The sequence below is a fragment of the Prionailurus viverrinus genome, chromosome F2 (assembly GCF_022837055.1).
Source record: "Prionailurus viverrinus isolate Anna chromosome F2, UM_Priviv_1.0, whole genome shotgun sequence".
NCBI classification, from domain to species: Eukaryota; Metazoa; Chordata; class Mammalia; order Carnivora; family Felidae; genus Prionailurus; species Prionailurus viverrinus.
Genome location: NC_062578.1, coordinates 74,355,008 through 74,374,434, shown reverse-complemented (window position 1 = coordinate 74,374,434; position 19,427 = coordinate 74,355,008). Strand labels below are relative to the sequence as shown.

The window sequence follows — 19,427 nt, the reverse complement described above, 5'->3', positions numbered from 1 at the left end:
TATTCCTATTTTACAGGTGAGGCTGAGACTTGGTTATTTAAACTGTCCAGGGTCAAACACCAAGCATTTTTCAGAGCCATGATTCTTGCCCAAAGCAGGCTATCTCAAAATAGGCTTTCCCTATTCAGCATCATTGTGCAGCTACCCATAATCCTCTGCCCAGTTACTTAGCACCCAGGCATCAGCTTCCCCTCTGCAAAGAATTCAGTGATGGAAATTAGGAAGACCTTGGACTTAATAGGCTCTGTGCATGCGATTGGCTAAGGGTACAATGGGCCTTTGATGATTGCGGTAAGAACACGGAGCGCGTCTCCAGTTGGCATGGAGCTTTTCTTCTTGTCGCTAAGGTAAACGGAGCATCGTGATGTCTGTGGGGGCGGGTAATGAGGCACAAAGGTCTGGTCCATCAGGACTGGAAGGAGGTGAGAAAATGGCCCTGACACTCCTTGTCTGAAGACACTGTGAATAGAGTCTTTGCCCACAGTATCCAGCCCTCCTGTGCAAGCAGGCTCCCGGCCAGACGCTCTTGAAAGCAGGTACATGGGCTCATTAGCAGGGAAATGGCAGTGGGTAATCGGAATATGTAAATGGCATGGGAAAACAGGGTGTTTTAACAATTAAGACCCAGAGAGAAGGAGCTTAATTTGGTAGAGAGAAAGGAACAGACTGCCCAGGGAGCCAATTACTGGAGCCAGAGGCTAGATGCTCAGCTTAGGGAACCCACAGTCAGAGCACAGAGAGGCTGGGACACTGGGTGAATTTGTTTCCACCTCTAAAATGCCAAGTGACCCACGACCCTGCTTTTTTCCAGATACCAATTCGTGGGGACTCTCTTTCCTAAATCCCTCATCCTTCCCTCGTCTCAGGGATCTGCCAGCACTTTCCTTCCGGACCTCAGCATCTCAGCTGGGCACCACAGTAGTCCCGCAGCTGTTTTCATGGAATCCGTTTCTCCTACTCTCAATCTGTCCTCTACGGAATCATCAGAAAGCCCTTTCTGAAACCACCTGGGACACATCACTCCATCCTTAAAGCACCTCAAGGTCCCCAAATTCATAAGCCTGGCATGTAGGCAAGCCTGCCCCACGGGGCCCCTGCTCCATTCACACTTCCAGACATCTTGCCCTGGAAATTCCATGCATTGTCTTGACTTCCAGCCTTTGCATATGCTGAGCCTTCCGCCAGGAACAGCATTCTCAGACAGTACATCTCAGTAGCTAAAAGCACAGACTCCAGATAACCTTGGCCCCAACCCTGGGGCCATCAGCTCTTAGCCACGTGACCTTGAGCAGGGTACTTAAGCCCTCCAAGTGTCATTTCATCATGGTTAACACAGAGGACAATAACCGTGATTCCTACCTCATAACTTTGCTGCTAGGATAGATGAGATCATCCGTATAAAGCTTAGCCCAGTGTCAGGCACACAGTAAGCACTCAATTAATGTAAGTAACGATGATGATGGATAAACATGTACCATGAGTCAGCTCATCAAGATGTGATGATGATACAGAAATGAGTAAAATTGATTTGCATTGTTGATCTCACCTTTTCAACTAAATATGGAATTAGATACTCAATTTTCTTTTTTTTTCCCCTCCTGTTACCCACAGAGAGCCATTCATGAAACAGGAAATCAGTAAATGCCCACTGGAAGGATTAATGAATGAATTCATTAATGGATGAAGTGAATATCTTAACCCAATACAGGTTTCCCCCGCTACCTGCAAGGAGACCTTTCCTACCAAACCTTTCCTAAGCCCAAATGGCATAAAGCAAAGAAGCAATTAATATAGAATTTTTTTTTTTTTTAATAGCGTTTCCAGACCCTGAAGAAAACCTCTCTTCGGCTTTTCTGATACCTTAGGACACATTTTGCTAACGGATGCACAAAATAAATGGAGATGAACCACAGATGTTCCCAGATACAGTTCAGCGCCCCGGCAGTTGGAAGGCGTGATGCTGAATGCAGTTCCCGGTGAAGGAGCTGGGTGGTCCTACCTTCCCCGCTGGGGAAGAGTGCTGTCTCTGAAATGGCTCACGGCAGAGCATACCTTGAAAGCTGTCACTTTCTGCCTTTTTGTTGTGGTTGCTGTTGCCGTTTTCGTAAAAGCGAAAGCCTTTTAAGATTTCTTTCAGTTAGTAAACACAGGTAGGTCTTTCGTAAATAACGTAAACTTTCACAAAGCTGGGGATACCTGTATATTTAAAAGGAGAAGAAAAGACATGATATTAAGAAACGCCCAAAATAAATGTAAAGGTGAACGTAAGACCTGCAAATACAAGGCAGGGAAAAGAAACTCTTTCTCCAATTGAGAACAATCTAAGCGAAGTCCTTTAATTATTGCCATCTGGAGTGAAGGTGAGCGCCATTTGGCTTGGAGCTCATTCGTTCGCCATCCCGCCTGGCTTGAGCTGCCTTCCACAGTCCTATGTCCAGACTCCTTCGAGTAATTTAGTAAATGTGCCCGGTACATCACGGGCTCTCGGTCTAGCTCAAAATGGAGTTCGAGGTAGGGAGGTTGGGAAATTATCCCACTTTATAGATAAGGAGACAGGCTGGGTATGAGTCCAACAACTTGCCCAAGGCCACGAAGCTCAAAGTCACAGAGTCAGGGCTAGAATTCGAATCAGGGTCTAAATTCCATACCGTAAGCTGCCCTCATCTTCTGGGTGCCTTTTGCCTTTCTCCTGATTCATTCCCAGAAAGCTTCCTCCCCTGCAAGGGACCGAGAGTTCATGCGCCCTAATGTAGAGTGATACGACATCCAGGAAAAGGAAAACAAAGCAAAAACATGGAGTGAGGAAAGAGGACAGCACCTTTGACGGTTGGCTGTGGTTGAGTTTTCAAGAGTAAAGAATACACAGAGGGAAGCCTTTGGCCTGGACTGTGACAAGACCCAACATTGGAGTTTGCCTGGTCTCCTCCGAAAAGGCAATGGGTGTCTGTCTCCTTAGGAGATGCAAAGACCTGTCTCACTGGCTCCTCCCAGAGGTAGATTTATAACCAGGTGCAGAGCAAGCATTTTGGGGACACTGTTACTCGGTTAGCAGCAGTTTTATGGAATCCTGTGACAGTGAGGTATCCTTAAGCCCACGGATGGTGAAACCAGCAGAAGCATGATGGGCAGGAAAGACGATTTTGTATCCAGGAGATGTGTCTGTTCTACAGGAGACACATCTTCCCCCAACCACGACTGGAAGGTCCAATGTAATCAATCTGCCACCAGGTGGCTGGCTGAACCATCGGAGAAGGTGCCATCCTGGAGGCTGAGCGTTAGTCCCCTCTGTTTGCGGGTCAGGCAAAGTGCAGTAGTGTTGGCAATGGTCTCCCCCAGAATATTAACAGAGGGTACTTCTGGGCCACCAGACGACAAATCATGCTTGCTGCCTTTTTGCTCCTTGATATGTCATACTTTCTCTACAACGACTAGGCATTTCTTGTGCAACAAATAATAGAAGTAAATTTAAATGTGGTCTAAAACAGGGGCGCCTGGGTGGCTCAGTCAGTTAAGGATCTGACTCTCGGTTTGGGCTCAAGTGATGCTCTCGGTTCATGGGATCGAGCCCCGCTTGGGGCTCTGTGCTGACAGTACGGAGCTTGCTCGAGATTCTCTCCCTCCCTCCCTCTCTGTCCCTCCTCCCCCTTTGAAAATAAATAAACTTTAAAAAAATGTTCTAAAACAGTCATTTCATGTGTTTAGGGAACCAGGTGACAGGGTAGACAGGACCCCCGGTTATCTTGTGCCCGTGAACCTGAGATTCCGTCCTGCTCATTTGATTACAGTCACTGGAATGTCATGTCTCCGTAAGCATGTTTCTGTCCATCTGGTCACTCGAGGCTGACAGCCCTGGGAAGCAGGACATACAGGGGGAGGAACCGAGGCTCGGAGAAGGTCTTTTGACCTTTCTCTCATTCCCAAGAAGCCTCCCTGTCTGCAGGAGAGGAGTTCATTGGCCCTCATGCACAAGATGAAGGCCAGGAAAAGCGAAAGTAAAACCAAATCAAAGGCATAGGGGAGGGGTATCAGTTGGCCAATCTGAAGACTAGGAATTGGTCGGGTTTTCAAGGTCACACACTGAGGTCGTGCAGAACTGGGACTCAAAACCGCCAGCGGAATGCCTTGTTTGTACCGTGGCCCCCAGCCTGCCTTTCTGGATTCTGTGTTCCTGAGCTCTCTCCTGGTAGCCACGCCCCGTTGGTACCTGGGGCTCTCAGGGACTTTAAGCCTCAAAGAAGATTCCTTGCAATGGAATACAGTCATTTGATTTTGGTTAGCTGGAATCCGTGCTAGAGGCTGTTGAGATTACATAGTCCCCCAGACGACACTGTGAGTGCATCCTGTTTTTCGTGACATTTCCAAACCTCCTACCTGAACAACACCGCACTGGATTATAAAACCATTGAGCAAATCAATTTCCAAACTACATGGCAGTTTCCCTATCACCGGATTTAAGTGGATCAGGGTTATGAATTTGATATTGACTTGACCTCATGCTTTATGGGAGGCACGAACACAGCCCCTGCACTTGATCTTAAAACATTAATATTTGACAGTCTGGGGCTCTCGTCAAAATAGAAGTGTCTTCATGGGCCCAAGGATCCAAATTGTGATTCTGAAAATCTGAACTTTCGACTAATTGCACCGTAACGACGTCTTCTTTCTATGGGGTCCTTGACAGGTCTCCTTTTGTGCTTATCTGGCGAGTCTTTGTGTTTTAAGTTCTGTCACAATGTTCCTTAAGTCACGGTGAATACTAAGACTCTAAGAATAAAGACTTTCACATCGGTAAAAGGCAAAACCCGAAATCTCATACACAAACACACAGCAAACGCTTGTGAGCCAGGCATTGTTCTGGGGGCTTTACCTTCCGCATTCAGTATTCATCACTGGTTCATGAGCCTACAGCACACCAGACATCCTTCTAGGCTTCAAGGGTAGGACTCTTGAGGCCCCGCTCCCGCCTGGTGAGATAATAGTGACCAAGTAAACAAAATGCAAACAGGATCGTTTTAGGCAGTGATAAAGGTAACAAAACAGGACGGGGTTGAGGGCAACTTTAGAGAAGGCAGGTGCTCCCACATGCAGACAGAACTGTTCCCTAGGCATCGGATTGCACTGGGATGGGAAGCTGGTGCAGGCACTGGTGGGCCGGGGATGAGCACGGGTGGCTGAGCTTCCCTTTGGAGCGCCTCTCTCTTAGGCTCCTCCCTTTCTCTGCACTTTTCCTCCTTCCAGAGTTTCCACTGACTGGTTCCTGACCAGCCCCCGGCTCCTTGCTGAGCATCAGTCTCTTCCTAAACGTGTGTGGGGGTCCCACTGTGCGCGGTCACATTTCCATCAGCCAGTCCACGCGGTCTGCCCCAAGTCCGTCCCGCAGCCCAGTGACCCACGGATGATCGTTCTCAGTCGGGTTGTGGCTCTTATTTTCCATTAGGTTTCCATATGAGAGTCACTTTCTGGCCAAACTCTTCTGTGGCATTAAGCGGTTTATTTGTTTGTGCCAATACAACACTGTTGAATGATTTCAGCCCGTGTACAGTTTAACTCCTTTCTTAAAGCTACCCTTATTGGTTCTGAGATTTCTAAGGTTCTCCCCTCTGGCATTCATTCATACAGATCCCCTACCTTCTTTCCTTATGCCCACACCTACACTTCCTCTCCCCTCCCCACCCCTCTCCACCCCTCCCCTCTCTTCTGCCTACCCCTTCCCTCTCCCCTCCCCTCTCCCCTGCTCACCTCCTCCCCTCTCCTTTCCCCACCCCTTCCCCACCTCCACCCCTCTCCCTCCCACCCCCTGCTCACCCCCTCCCCTCTCCACCCTCCCCCACCTCCTCCCCATCCCCTCCCTGTCCCCTACCCATCTTTTCTCGCCATACCTGTCCCCTCTCCCATCCCCTCTCCTCCTGGCTCCTCCCCTTCTCTCTCTTTTTCTCCTTGGCAAACTCTCTCAGGCAATCCAGAGCTGGCAGCCCTTTGCAGGCCTTCGGATGGCTCTTCTCTTATGCACTAGGGATAGCTTCTTGACTTGGCCTTGCTCTCCGCTCCTCCCCTCCCCACCCTGTCCAAGCCAGCCAGGGAGCCTGGAGAGAGTGGGAAGGCAAGGAGGCGCCAGGTACCAGGGGGCAGCAGGAATGAAAGCGGTGGCCCTGTGGGAGGGAGGGAGCGGGGAGTCACGTTCAAAGTGCTGGACCCTCACTGTCCTCTGCCGGTGACTTAACAAGATCTAGTCCCCGCCCAACAGTGGCCTCACCTCCCTCTGCTCTCCCCAGCGCTCACTGCTCTCCAGCCACACCTAGGCACTCGGGGTTCTGCTGCCTGGGAGGCTCTTCCTGACATTTCCTTAGTTGCCCCTGATTGCCGCTTGGGTCTCACCTCAAAACGTCACCTCACAATGAGGCCTTCCAGGACCAGCCAATGTAAGGAAGCTTCCCACTTCTAACAACAGCAGGCTAATTCGTTTCCTCATAGTACTGGCCGCTGCTGGAAATCACACTATGTTTGTTTTCTGGTACTGTCTTCCACCTTTCTAGAATGCACTCTTGGAGCGCAGGGATCCGCTGTGTCCCGGTGGGAGAACATGGCCCCTCTTAGCGGAAGCTCCCTCCCTTGGGGTTTAGTAACTGAATGAATGAACAGAGACTCGGGCAAGAGAGGGAATGCCTCGCTGGAGCCCACGTTAGGAGCCAAGCCAATTCCACGAGTTCTCGCTCTTCAACCCTCTGCTCCACCGAGCGGTCAAGGGCCAAGGGCCAAGGGCCAAGGGAGGTGAGGGCAGCACTAGCCACCATGAACCAGAAACCAAACAGGGCGCCGCCCAGGGTCGGTGGGCTCCGGCCGCGCTGGGCCTCGGCCAACCCGGCAACTTGGATGTTACTTGCAAAGCCAAGCGGCAGGACTGGGAGGCGAAAGGAAAACGTAAAGCTGCCGATGCCGCAGGCCGACCGACGAATCCCCCCGCCCCACGCCCGGCACCCCGGGCCCGCCTCCCCTTCCCCTCTTGGCCCCCGCGCCCCGCCCCGGGAAAAGCCCCAACGCCCCGGGGAGCGCGGGCAGCCCCGCGCGGGCGACCGCAGCGCAGACGGGCCCGCAGGGCCCGCAGGACGCGCAGGGGTGGGGGGCGGCGGGAGGGGGAGGCGGGGCCCCGCGGGGGCCTCCCGCCGCGACGGGGCGGGACAATGGGGCCCCACCCCGGCGAGGGAGGGAGTGGGGGGGCGCGGCGTGCGCTCGGCCCGCGGCGCGCTGGCTCGCGGCGGCGGCTGCGGGGCTGAGGCTGGAGCGGGCGGGGAGGGGCGCGGCGGGGGGAGCGCGGGGGAGGGCGGAGGCGGCGGCGGCGCGTGTGGCTGGCGGGCGGGCGGGCGGTTGGCACCGGGCTTGTAAATAAACTGCGATGCTGTCTCGGGCTCGCCGGCCCGGGTGCCGCCGCCGCCGCCGCCGCCCCGGAGCGCCGGTGCCAGGCTCCCGCCGCCGCGCGCCCTAGCGCCTCCGCGCCAGCCTCGCGCACCCTCGCCCGCTGCCCGCAGTGCCCGGCCCGCGCCCCTCGGGGTCCCGCGGCTGACCCGCGCGGGATGTGACCCCCTTCCCGCTGCCCGGCCTCCCCAGCCCCCCGGGGGGCCCGCCGTTGCTTGCTTTTGGAGGGGGGGGTGGGTGGGGAGCGGCGCGCGGATCATGGCATTGGAGTTCCCGGGCTTGCAGCCGCCGCCGCCGCCTCATCCACGCACCCCCAGCGCCCCTTCTTCCCGGAGCAGCAGCGGAGAAGGCGAAGCGGCCGGCGGGGGCGAGGCAGATGGGGCTCAAGGCGCGCAGGGCGGCGGGGGCGGCTGGCGGCGGCGGCGACGGGGGCGGCGGCGGCGGGGCCGCTAACCCGGCCGGAGGGGACGCGGCGGCGGCCGGCGACGAGGAGCGGAAAGTGGGGCTGGCGCCCGGCGACGTGGAGCAAGTCACCTTGGCGCTCGGGGCCGGAGCCGACAAAGACGGGACCCTGCTGCTGGAGGGCGGCGGCCGCGACGAGGGGCTGAGGAGGACCCCGCAGGGCATCGGGCTCCTGGCCAAGACCCCCCTGAGCCGCCCGGTCAAGAGGAACAACGCCAAGTACCGACGCATCCAAACTTTGATCTACGACGCCCTCGAGAGACCGCGGGGCTGGGCGCTGCTCTACCACGCGCTCGTGTGAGTACCCAGCCGCTCGGCGGCGCAGGTTGGGCCCGGGGGCGGGGGCCGGAGCCGAGAGAGCTCCGGGGCTTCAAAGCCCAGGGGCGCCCGTCTGCCGAGGGGGAACACCGGTCTGTCCTCAGTGTTTCTCCGCTGTGCGTGTCCGTGTGTCTGTGAGCCACTCTCTGGGTGTTGGACACCAGGGCTTGAACGATGCAAGCGTGATTACCCAGCTAATTTGGAGATTGGATTGGCATGTCTGTGGGCGCGCGGGTGCGCATTTATGGCACCTTCTCCGGATGTTGGTATCGAAGCTTAAAAGAATGATGTGGTTTTTCCAATTAACGTGGAGGTTGAACAGCATAAAGCGGATCCTCCCCTATGCTCCGTTTCTGCTTGGGGTGGGTCCCTTCTCCTGAGATCGCTACGGAGTTTAGATGATGCATCTTGGAGTTGGGGATGGGAGTGGAACACTGCCCATAGTGGGTGTGTGTGTGTGTGTGTGTGTGTGTGTGTGTGTGTATGTGTGCGCGCGTGTGCGTGCGTGTGCATGAGCGCGGGTATCAGTTGCTTGCTTGTGCTGCCCTTCCTAGGGCTCCATCCTGGTATAGAACCTGGTGTTGCTCTAACTGGGAGCTGGGACTGGTCAAAATGCGTGTCTTTGGGTTATTTTTACGGGAGTTAATGAACACGAGAGCGAGAGTATGAGAGAATGAGAATATCTCAGGATCGAACCTGGAGAGCTGGGGCTTAACGGTGCCAAGAGATGAGGGCCGCAGTTTATTTTGGCTGAATACCTGCATGATTTGGCCCTGATATTCCCTCCACCTCAGCTGCTGCCCCTAGCCTGGCCTTGGCTGGACAGGGGTGCGGGCCATGTGAAGGGGCCTGGGCTGGAGGTTTGACCCGAGGCACCCTTCCCCTGGAAAGAGCCTCCTTGCTAGTCAGGATGAAAATGCGTTGCTGGAGAAGGAAGATGGAACTCCCTTCTGCACCTGACACTTGGGACAGGAAATCTTATACTTGGGGAGAGAGAAAGGGGATGTAAATGGTGACTTTCCACCCAAGAGAGGAAATCAGAACTGTCCGCACACCCCAGGGCTGGCAGGGCATTTCCAGTTACCCCTTGCCTCCTGTCTGTGGCTTAGTCATTCTGATGGCTGCTTCTTGGGAAGCTGTACGTTACCAGCATTTTCGCGGAGAATTGGTCATAAGTTTGGCCCCTCCTGTGCCGTCAGTGGTGGATATTCCTCTGTGTCCTCCTGCATTTGACCCATGACGGCTGTGGTCCCAGGGAGTTCAGGGAGCCTTGGAGTTGCTGCCTGCCAATCATCCTTGGTTGAATTGCTTTTCCAGATTTGGCCACCAGGTGGGGGCGTCTGCACAGGACCTCAGACTTGGCAACAGGTTTCTTTGGAGAGGTTGCAGAAGCCTGGAGAGGATGCCTCCCTGAAACTGGCAGGAGGGAGGGGGGCATCCGGCCAGGAGGAGCTGGCAGGAGGGAGGGGGGGCATCCGGCCAGGAACACGGATTTTGGATGGTCCAGACTCCAGCATCCACTTCTGCATGAATTTGCAGGTGTTAGTGGCTGGAGAGAAGGGTTACCAGAATCTTCTACTTGCTTTCTTCAGGTGGCAAAAAGCGATTGAAAATACATTCATTTCTGTTTCTAGCATTGTATTTAGTTAAACTGAACTGAAGGGGGTTCAGTTAAATTGGCTAATTAGTTAAATTAATACTGGAATGTGATAACGAAAAAAGGCACTACAATGATTTGAATGCACACAAACATACCTACCCAGACTCGACCTGCCTTTTGCATGTAAGTGGCGCTCACCATTTATTGGCTGACTTCCAACCCTGGGGTCCCACGGCAGCTTGTGGGGTACCTCTTTCTTTCTTCTCCTCCCACCATTCTCAGCTAGCACCCCTGCGCTGCCTTGTTCAGCCTGGAGGAGGCATAGCTAAGGCCTGTTACTGACAGCGTCTCGATTTTATCCTTCTTTCAAATTATTCCATCACGCGGAAGCAGGTTTGAGACTGCCAAAGCCTGTAGCCTCAGTTTCCCCGAGAGGGCCAGGAAAATCTGAGAGTGTGGGATGAGGAAGAGGTGGATGCCCAACCAGATGCTTTCAGACATGCAGATCATTTATTTCATTGAACTCTCTCCAGGATCTTATGAGGTGGGAATTACTATCTACGCTTTATAGATGAGAGTAAGAATACTTCAATGGGACCACTTGTCCAGGATCACCCAGCTACTGCTCTGGATGCTCACATCCGAATGCAGTGAATCAACTCCTGTTTTGGGAGCCTGGATCCCAGTTCTGACCCTCTGCCAACAATTTGGGGGCTCTGGGTATTTCACTAGGCATCCCTGGGTGCCCTTCACCCCATTAGTAACACAGGGCTCTTAGGAACGCCTCTGCCCTCACTTGCTGGCTCCCGGCTGGCAATGGCTAGAAATGGAATTTGGAATCAAAATGGGCTAGTCAGAACCCAGGAAGCACAGTGGTAGGAGAACGTGGAGGGGGGCTAAGGTGCTGGTGGGAATGCAGGTTCTGATGGACCGGGAATCGTATACCTAGTTAGTGGGTGCATCGTACGCCCCTCCTCCAGCTCAGAAGGAAGTGCAGTCAAGTGAACAAATTGAACTTTTCATTGATGATTCAGGGTTTTGCAAGGCACTGAAATTCGTGCTCCGAAGCATCCATTATCCTGTTCTGGGCTGTAGCTAATGGCATGAGGGGGGCCAGGAAATCGGGCTGACCACGGGTTCACACGCTAGCACAAGCTTTTCTTTATATTTTAAATGAACCAGTTCTGTGAGACGCACTTCCCTCCCTTCTGTCCTAAATAGAGAGGATACAGCAGATGCGGAAACCAAAGACCCTCACCCCCAGTCTTCTCCCTTTGCCTTAAGTGACCATCCCTGTTTTCTCCTGGCTACTCACCTTCACCCTTGGCCCAGCCCCGGTGTCGTCTCCTCCGGGAAGCTTTCGGCTGACCCGGCCGTCCCCACCCCACGTTGAGCTAGAATTGCCCTCCTCTGCAGCGCCCCCAGCTTTGGGATTTTGCACATTGCATTGGGTTGATCTGCCTGCTCCTCTCTGCCGTTGAACTGAGAGCTACTCGAGAGTTGGGCCGTGGCGTTCTCTGGCTTCGTTCTCAGTTTCCCGCGGGCGGCGGGGTCCGTGGTGGTTCCTCGGTGAGCATTTAGTATACGGGTGAGCGGAAGAATACTCTCGGGTGAACCCAAACTGTGCTCTGTACGGCTTTCCTGCTGTCCCCACCATTGTCACCACAACACATAGGCACAGTCAACATTATAGGACGTTAGTGATAAGAATAGCTTGCAGGAGTCTTAAAATGGACTGAGGGGAGGAGGGGGAAAGGGTGGGAGACCAGGCTTTGACCCCAGTGTGGCCCGTCCCTTCTCTGCATCCCGAGCCTGAAAAGGATTCTGCTGTTGCAGAGAAAGTGCTGGACTTGGAGCTCCCGTCCGGACTGACTGAAGTCTCTGTGACTTCGCACGACCTGCACGTTGGGGATGACGACACTCTGCTGTCATCTGAGTGAAATTAGCCCAACGTCAGGCCCTCAGGATTCATCGGTTGATTATGAATAAGGTCTCCCTAAAAGCACATACCGGGGCGCCCGGGTGGCTCAGTCGGTTAAGCGTCCGACTTCAGCTCAGGTCATGATGCCGCGGTCCGTGGGTTCAAGCCCCGTGTCGGGCTCTGTGCCGACAGCTCGGAGCCTGGAGCCTGCTTCCGATTCTGTGTCTTCCTCTCTCTCCGCCCCTCCCTCGCTCATGCTCTGTCTCTGAAAAATGAATAAGCCTTAAAAAAAAAAAAAAGCACACACCACTGTTTGTTCTGGCACCTTCCGGGGACTCCCCCTTCTTAGCCTGTCAGTGAAGAGATGCTGGCTTCATCTTGCTGGATTGACACTGCACTCGCTTCCTGCTGCCCTCACCACCCCCCTGCAACCAGCCGGGTATGATCACTCGCTCACCCGTTGACAGAGCGAGGGCAAATGGTCACAAGAAATACCCCCTGTTTGCATTCCCCAGCCCTAACCTCAACCCTAAACCTAACCTTAACCCTGAGGTGGGCTGAGCCCCGGGACATCATGAGAGGTGGGGCCCGAGGACCCAGCAGCTGCTCTAGAAAGGAAAAGCCCGGCTGGTGGACTTATTAGCATGTTGAGTAAAGATCCCTCTTTTTAAAAGCCGATCAGGATTCCAGGTGCTTTTTTTTTTTTTAATATGAAATTTATTGTCGAAATTTATTGTCAAATTTAATATGGACTTTATTGTCCGGGTTCTTTATCCATTCATCTGTCGATGGACATTTAGTTCCTTTTTACGTCTTGGCCTGTTGTGAATAGTATTTCAGTAAACATGGAAGTGCTAATACCCCTCTGAGACCCTAATTTCAATTCTTCTGGATAACGATTCGGAGGTGGGATGGCTGGGTCGTAGGGTCGTGCTGTTTTTCGTTTTTGCGGGACCTCCATATTGTTTTCCACAGTGGTGGCACCAGTTTATGTTTCCACCAACAGTGTGCTAGGCTTGAAGTTTCTCCTCATCCTCACCAGCATTTGTTTCTCTGTTTTTGTTTTGTTTTGTTTTGTTTTGATCGTAGCCATCCTGAAAGGCATGAGGCGTGCTATCATTGGGTCATCCTTTCTTGGGTTGTGAGAGCCTGGTCTTTGGAGTCAGACCTGGGTTTTTTTTAGTTTGTTTTTTTTTTTATTTTTTCAAATTTATTTTTAAGACAGAGAGAGGTAGAGCATGAGTCAGGATGGGGCAGAGCGAGAGGGAGACACAGAATCCGAAGCAGGCTCCAGGCTCCGAGCTGTCGGCACAGAGCCTGACGCGGGGCTCGAACTCATGAACTGTGAGATCGGGACCTGAGCCGAAGTTGGACGCTTAACCCACGGAGCCACCCAGGCGCCCCCATGGAGTCAGACCTGGGTTTAATGCAACTCTGCCATTTCCTAGCTGTGGGACCTGGGGCAGTTTGCTCACTTTCCTGGTTTGCAGTTTCTTTGTTTCTGATCCGGAGAGAATCACGCGAACCTCCCAGGGTTGACATTCAGTTGAGGTGATGATATATAACACCTAAACATGACGCTGTGCTGGTTTGCAACCTTGGGCGTTCCCGGGGTTAAATCTGAGTCTGGCCCCGTGTGCAGAGGGCAGGGAGAGACCAAAGAGAGAGGCGGGCCACTCCAGATCCATAGGCCGGCAGGTTTTTTTTTTGTTTTTTTTTTTTAAATTTTTTTTTTCTCAACGTTTATTTATTTTTGGGACAGAGAGAGACAGAGCATGAACGGGGGAGGGGCAGAGAGAGAGGGAGACACAGAATCAGAAACAGTCTCCAGTCTCTGAGCCATCAGCCCAGAGCCCGACGCGGGGCTCGAACTCACGGATCGCGAGATCGTGACCTGGCTGAAGTCGGACGCTTAACCGACTGCGCCACCCAGGCGCCCCTAGGCCGGCAGGTTTAATAAGCAAGGGAACTTATCTGCGAGGCTTGTCGTGGGTGCTGGAAGCTGAGCAGATCTCCCCACCCGCCCTCCAGAATCTTAAAGGTTTTCAGAGAGTCCTTAATGGGATTCAGTCCCATACGCAGTACAGCCGTCTGAGCAACACCTTACTCTCAAGGCTGCGTCTTTGGCTCAGCTCCCACTGTGGGAACCGTGGACAGTGCGCACATTCCAAGGTCGAGGGAGGCGGTGAGGTCCAGCTCACGGGTCACCCGGCAGTCACGTCCTCTCGGTGACCTCCTCCAACGCTCTGCAGATACTCAGTAAACATTGTTTCCTTTTTTGCTCCCGCTCTCAGTCGTTCAATCTGCCTTCCCCTGGCCCCCCTCATAGGATCCACGCCCCTCGCCCCTCTCCCCTCTCTAATAACCTCATGTTATTTTCTTGTGGTTTTCTGAATGCCTTGCTTTCCTTCTGCCTTTCCTTTTTTTATGCTACTTTTTTATGATACCAACCACCGGCGTCGGATGAAGATGTCGAGGAAGGGGTTGACCACAACAGCCCTCAGTGTCAGGTCTCTGGGCCCCCGTGAGGCCGTGTGCAGGGCGGGCCTGTGACCGCAGGTGCCCGGTGTCTCACTGTCCAGGAGCCGGGCTCACGTCATGTGGCCTCAGCACTGGAAGGGAGACTACGGGGTCTCCCCTTTACAGGTGGAAACAGGTTCTGAGAACCTGCATGATTTGCTCAGACTCTTGGAGCGACCTGAGCGGCAGAACGGGGATCCCGCAGGGGTGTCCCGCCTGGGTCACAGGGCTGTCTGCACCGTGTCACTGTTGTCCCCAACGGAAGACAATGCGGAAGACAGGTAACAGGGAGAGACTGAAACTCTGCCTTCCTGGGAGAGGTGCCTTGTACGGCTGTGTTTCTGAAAAGTCCCCAAGGAAGGGGCGCTTGGCCAGCTTAGTCAGTAGAGCATATGACTCTTGATCTCCGTGTCCGTGAGTTTGAGCACCACATTGGGCGTAGGGCTTCCTTTAAAAAAAAAAAAAAGTTCCTAGGGGAAGGCAGTGTGGCTGGTCTGCAGGCTACACACTGAGGCACAAGGCTTTTCAAACTTTGACATGCGTGTGACCCACCTAGGCGAGAAGGTACCTTAAGAAAAACCTGGCAGACTTTTCTCGAACTGGTCATCAATTTGTGAATCAAACGGACTCTACCCTCCTCCCGAATAATACAGTGGAAATGAACAACATACCTGCCGTGGGGCCTAAAATGACCAGAGTCCAATCATGAAGAAATAGTAAACAAATTCACATTGTGCGAAGTCTTGCAATTTGTCTGGCACGGACTCTTCCAAAGGTCCCTGATGTAAAAACAAAGAGACCTGTCTCGGTTAAAGGAGCTGAGGGGCGCCTGGGTGGCTCGGTTGGTTGAGTGTCTGACTTCGGCTCAGGTCACGATCTCGCAGTCTGTGAGTTCGAGCCCCGCGTCGGGCTCTGTGCTGACAGCTCGGAACCTGGAGCCTGCTTCGGATTCTGTGTCTCCCTCTCTCTCTGCCCCCTGCTCCCCGGCTCACACTCTGTCTTTCTCTCTCAAAAATAAATATTACAAAAAAAATAAAGAATGTGAACCTCTATGGACATTGCAGTATTATTTATAACAGTCAAGACAAGGGAACAGTCTTCGCATCCAATGGGTGGGTGAATGGATAAAGAAAATGTGGTTAAGTATGCACAATGGAATACTGTTCAGCCATAAAAAAGGAGACCATACCATTTGCAACAACATGGATGAGCCTTGAGGGCCCTTCACGGTGAAGAGAGTATATGTGGGTATTATACCCCTCTTAACTTTTTAAGTTAAATTAAAAAAATAAAAAGTTAAAAATACTTTTTTTTTTTTTTAAAGGGCCCTTGGGTGGCTCAATCAGTTAAACGTCCAACTAAGTCAGGCAGAGAAAGGCAAATACTTATATGTGGAATCTTAAAAAACTGAACTTAGAAACAGATCGCATTGATGGTCGCCAGTGGCCAGGAGTAGGGGGGAAATGGGTGAAGATAATCAAAAGGTACAGACTTCTGTTTTTAAGATGAGTAAGTTCTGGGGACCTACGGGACAGCGTGGTGACTATAGTTAATACTGTATTGTATATTTGAAAGTCGCTGAGAGAGTAGATCTCAGAAGTTCTCATCACACGCGCACATAAACACACAGAGGTAACAACGTGACGTGTTAGATGTGTTTATGAACCTTCTGTGGTAATCATTTCCTAAAATATATGTATCGCAAATCACGTGGTACGTCTTAAACTTACTGATGTTACACGCCAATTACATTGCAGTAAAGCTGGAAGAAACGCAAATGAAATTCATGATTCTTCATTGGACCCCAGATGGGAAAAATAAATAATAATAAAGCGTATGTTATAGGGACAGTTAAGAAAATTTGAACATGGGCTCCATATTAGATAACATCACTATGTCAAAATTTAATTTCTTGAGTGTGGTAATTGCATCGTGGCTATGTAGGTGAATATTCTTTTTTTTTTTTTTTTTTTTACAGAAGCTGCATGGTGCAGTCTTTAGTGGTGAAGTGTCACAATATCTCAACGTATGTTCAAATGTTCAGCACACATACAGACTATATGCAAGCATACTTACGTGTACAAAGTACACACAGATAGGAAGAGAGAGAAAGGCACGTGAGGCAAAAATGTTAACAGATGGAAAATCACGGTGAAGAGAGTATATGTGGGTATTATACTCCTCTTAACTTTTTAAGTTAAGTTAAAAAAATAAAAAGTTAAAAATACTTTTTTTTTTTTTTTAAAGGGCCCTTGGGTGGCTCAGTCAGTTAAGCGTCCAACTCCTGATTTTGGCTCAGGTCATGATCTCACGGTTCGTGGGTTCGAGCCCCGCATCCGGCTCTGTGCTGGCCGTGCGGAGCCTGCTTGGGATTCTCTCTCCCTCTCTCCCTCTGCCCCTCCCCACCACTCACGCTGTCTCTGTCTCTCTCAAAATAAGGAAATAAAAACTTAAAAAAAAATTTTTTTTCTAAAAAACACTGAACTTGCACAAACAGCACAGAGCACATACATGGATACAGAACCAGGCCCCACCCCAGAAATTGATACTGTTGGTCTCTGGGGACCCGGGCATGGTCCTTAGGTGATTCCAGATGAAGCCAGGCCTGAAAACCGTTGGCCAAGCTGGACAGGCTCTCTTAGATTCCTGGATGCTGTAAAGAACGTGCCTCAAGTTTCTCTCCACCTGGGGCTTGTGCCCGGGTAATGACACACACACAGTGCAGGGGTGCAACGTGGCGTGCTAAAGTCATTCGTTTCAAGACCACACATGCTGATTCAGGTGCCACGCTGGAGGCAGATGAGCCATAATTCTCCTCTGGAAAGAGGGACCTGAGCAACTAAATTTGGTAGTCTAGCAATGCAGCGAGAGAATGCAGATGAGGAACCAGTCATGCACGAAGGTCGCGCTCTGTTGAGCCTCCTGTGTTGGGTGAAGGGAGCTTTCTCCAAAGGAGGTTTATGGGGCTGGAGAGAAGAGGAAAGTCCTCCTGTGTATCCAGCTGAGCACTAAGTTTCCTTTCCTGCTTGAAGAACCAAAAGCTACGTGCAGTTAACTTGAATACTACCAGTTCCATCCACGTGGCCACAAAAGGCCAGATTTCCTTCTTTCTCATTGCCAAGTAGTGTTCCATTGTGTATACGGACCACAACTTCTTTATCCATTCATCAGTTGATGGACATTGAGGCTCTTTCCATAGTTTGGCTGTTGTTGAAAGTGCTGCTATCAACATTGCTAAGTGAAATAAGCCATACAGAGAAAGACAGATACCATATGTTTTCACTCTTATGTGGATCCTGGAAACTTAACAGAAGACCGTGGGGGAGGGGAAGGAAAAAAAAAGAGAGGGAGGGAGCCAAACCATAAGAGACTCTTAAAAACTGAGAACAAACTGAGGGTTGATGGGGGGTGGGGGATGGGTGTTGAGGAGGGCACCTGTTGGGATGAGCCGTGGGTGTTGTATGGAAACCAATTTCACGATGAATTTCATATTAAAGTAATAATAAAAAAAACTTGAATACTACCTTCTTATTCTTGCATGGTTAGGAAGCTCCCCCTTTCAACTTGGTGTTCGTGAAAAATAATTCACTTGGCATTTAAAAGTTTCATAGATCGGCCGGGATTCTGCGGTATTTTCCAAAGAATCAAGAGGCCCCGCGCTCTCTATTTTGTCTGCGCCTTCAAGCGTTGACAGAATGAAAACGAAATTTGTCGCGTCTCTTTCAAACGGGGCAACGTGAAGAGAAGCCAGGGAAAGGTCTTCGAATGGGGATTGGCTAAGACCCCCTTGCAGACATGGTGCCATGTGGTTCTGGTTTGGGGTGGCCCAAGACAGGTGTGGGTTTGGCAGAAGTGCACTGGGGTGGGGGCACTAGGGTGGCTCAGCCGGGTAAGCGTCTGACTCTTGACTTCGGCTCAGGTCGCCATCTCAAGGATCGTGAGTTCGAGCTCCACAACAGGCTCTGCGCGGACGGAGTGGAGTTCTGCTTGGGATTTTCTCTCTCTCCTTGTCTCTCTGCCCCTTCCCTGCTTGTGCACTCTCTCTCTCTCTCTCTTAAAGCAAATAAATAAATAAGTAAACTTAAAAAAACACATTGGATGCGCCATTAGGAGAACAGCATTAACTGTGGTTCGGACACCTCACTAGTCCCACAGTCTGCAAATACCCGCCGCATGGGATTGATGTGAGAATCCCTTGAGACGATGCGGGTGGGAGTATTCTGGAAGCTATGGTTATGTAACACCCGGAGGTAGCGTTTCCTTAAAGCCGTAGAAGGATCTGGGGAGCCCATGGTTGGGACCTTTCTGTCTGGAGCATCTGCTCACGCACAGATTTGCCTCACTGCTGTCTGTGCTGCATTACCCGATACCAGGAACCCATTAACTAACTGACTAGATTAACTAGATTAACTAACCAGATGTACTAACCTAGGCCGTACATCTACAGGGGTGTCAGCTTCCCTAAGATGGCCACCTTTGGGGAGACTGATGAGGACAAGGTTTGCAGGTGACAAGGTGATGTCAGTACCGAGGTTTCAGGCCACCTCGGGCTTTCAGGTGTCATCAGGTGCCATCCACACTGTGGCCTTGTTGGGCGGGACTTTTCATTCTGCCACGGAGGAGTAGAAGAGTTTGTTTGAAATGTTCTCTTGGGAGAACAAACTGGGAAGGAATTCAGGAAGAAGATTGCTTCTTGCGCGGAGTTGAGGAAGAAGAAAGGTGTGTGTGGCTCGCAGAGCGTCCTGTACATCAGCTGTTCTTGGATTCCTCCTGTGGTGGGCTTCCCTCCATGCTGAAGACCTGGGCTAGGGTCTCCTTCTCCTCTTCTCCCGTCCTTCTAGAGACCTTTAAAATCGCCTGGACCCTGTAAGAGTGTTACGGTTGAGTTGGGGGCCTGTAAATCCAGCGTATCAATTATAACCAATGTTTCCTGCATCATTTCATAGTTTATTATATCCCTCCTTGGGCAACATTAATGAGATTCCTGCTTTATGTGTGTGAGTAACAATAACTCTTACACCAAGTCCTTTCTTACGAATTGCTAAATCTGGCTTTCCTGAGGAGCGGGCAGCCTGACAGAGCATTTCTGGGCCATTGGCCCTTAGATTCTTTGCCAGCTTGCTTTAGAGGCACCGGAGTGGCTCAGTCGGTTGGGTGTCCGGCTCTTGATTTCGGCTCAGGTCATGGTCTCACGGT

At 51.8% G+C, this 19,427-nt stretch overlaps 1 protein-coding gene and 1 long non-coding RNA gene across 2 annotated transcripts in view; both read left to right on the top strand.

Annotated features, from left to right (window-relative positions):
* The first annotated feature begins 383 nt into the window (after nt 1-383).
* Nucleotides 384-3,585, top strand: LOC125156460 (uncharacterized). The gene is made up of 3 exons (XR_007148617.1): nt 384-536; nt 812-1,043; nt 1,866-3,585. It is a non-coding gene; the product is annotated as an uncharacterized LOC125156460 (long non-coding RNA).
* A 4,186-nt stretch (nt 3,586-7,771) lies between these two features.
* KCNQ3 (potassium voltage-gated channel subfamily Q member 3) overlaps nt 7,772-19,427 on the top strand; it is a 309,646-nt gene continuing 297,990 nt past the window's right edge. Inside the window, exon 1 of the mRNA XM_047842371.1 lies at nt 7,772-8,169. Coding sequence (XP_047698327.1) covers nt 7,787-8,169 — 383 coding nt within the window. The 5' untranslated portion in view covers nt 7,772-7,786. The remainder of the gene's footprint in view (nt 8,170-19,427) is intronic.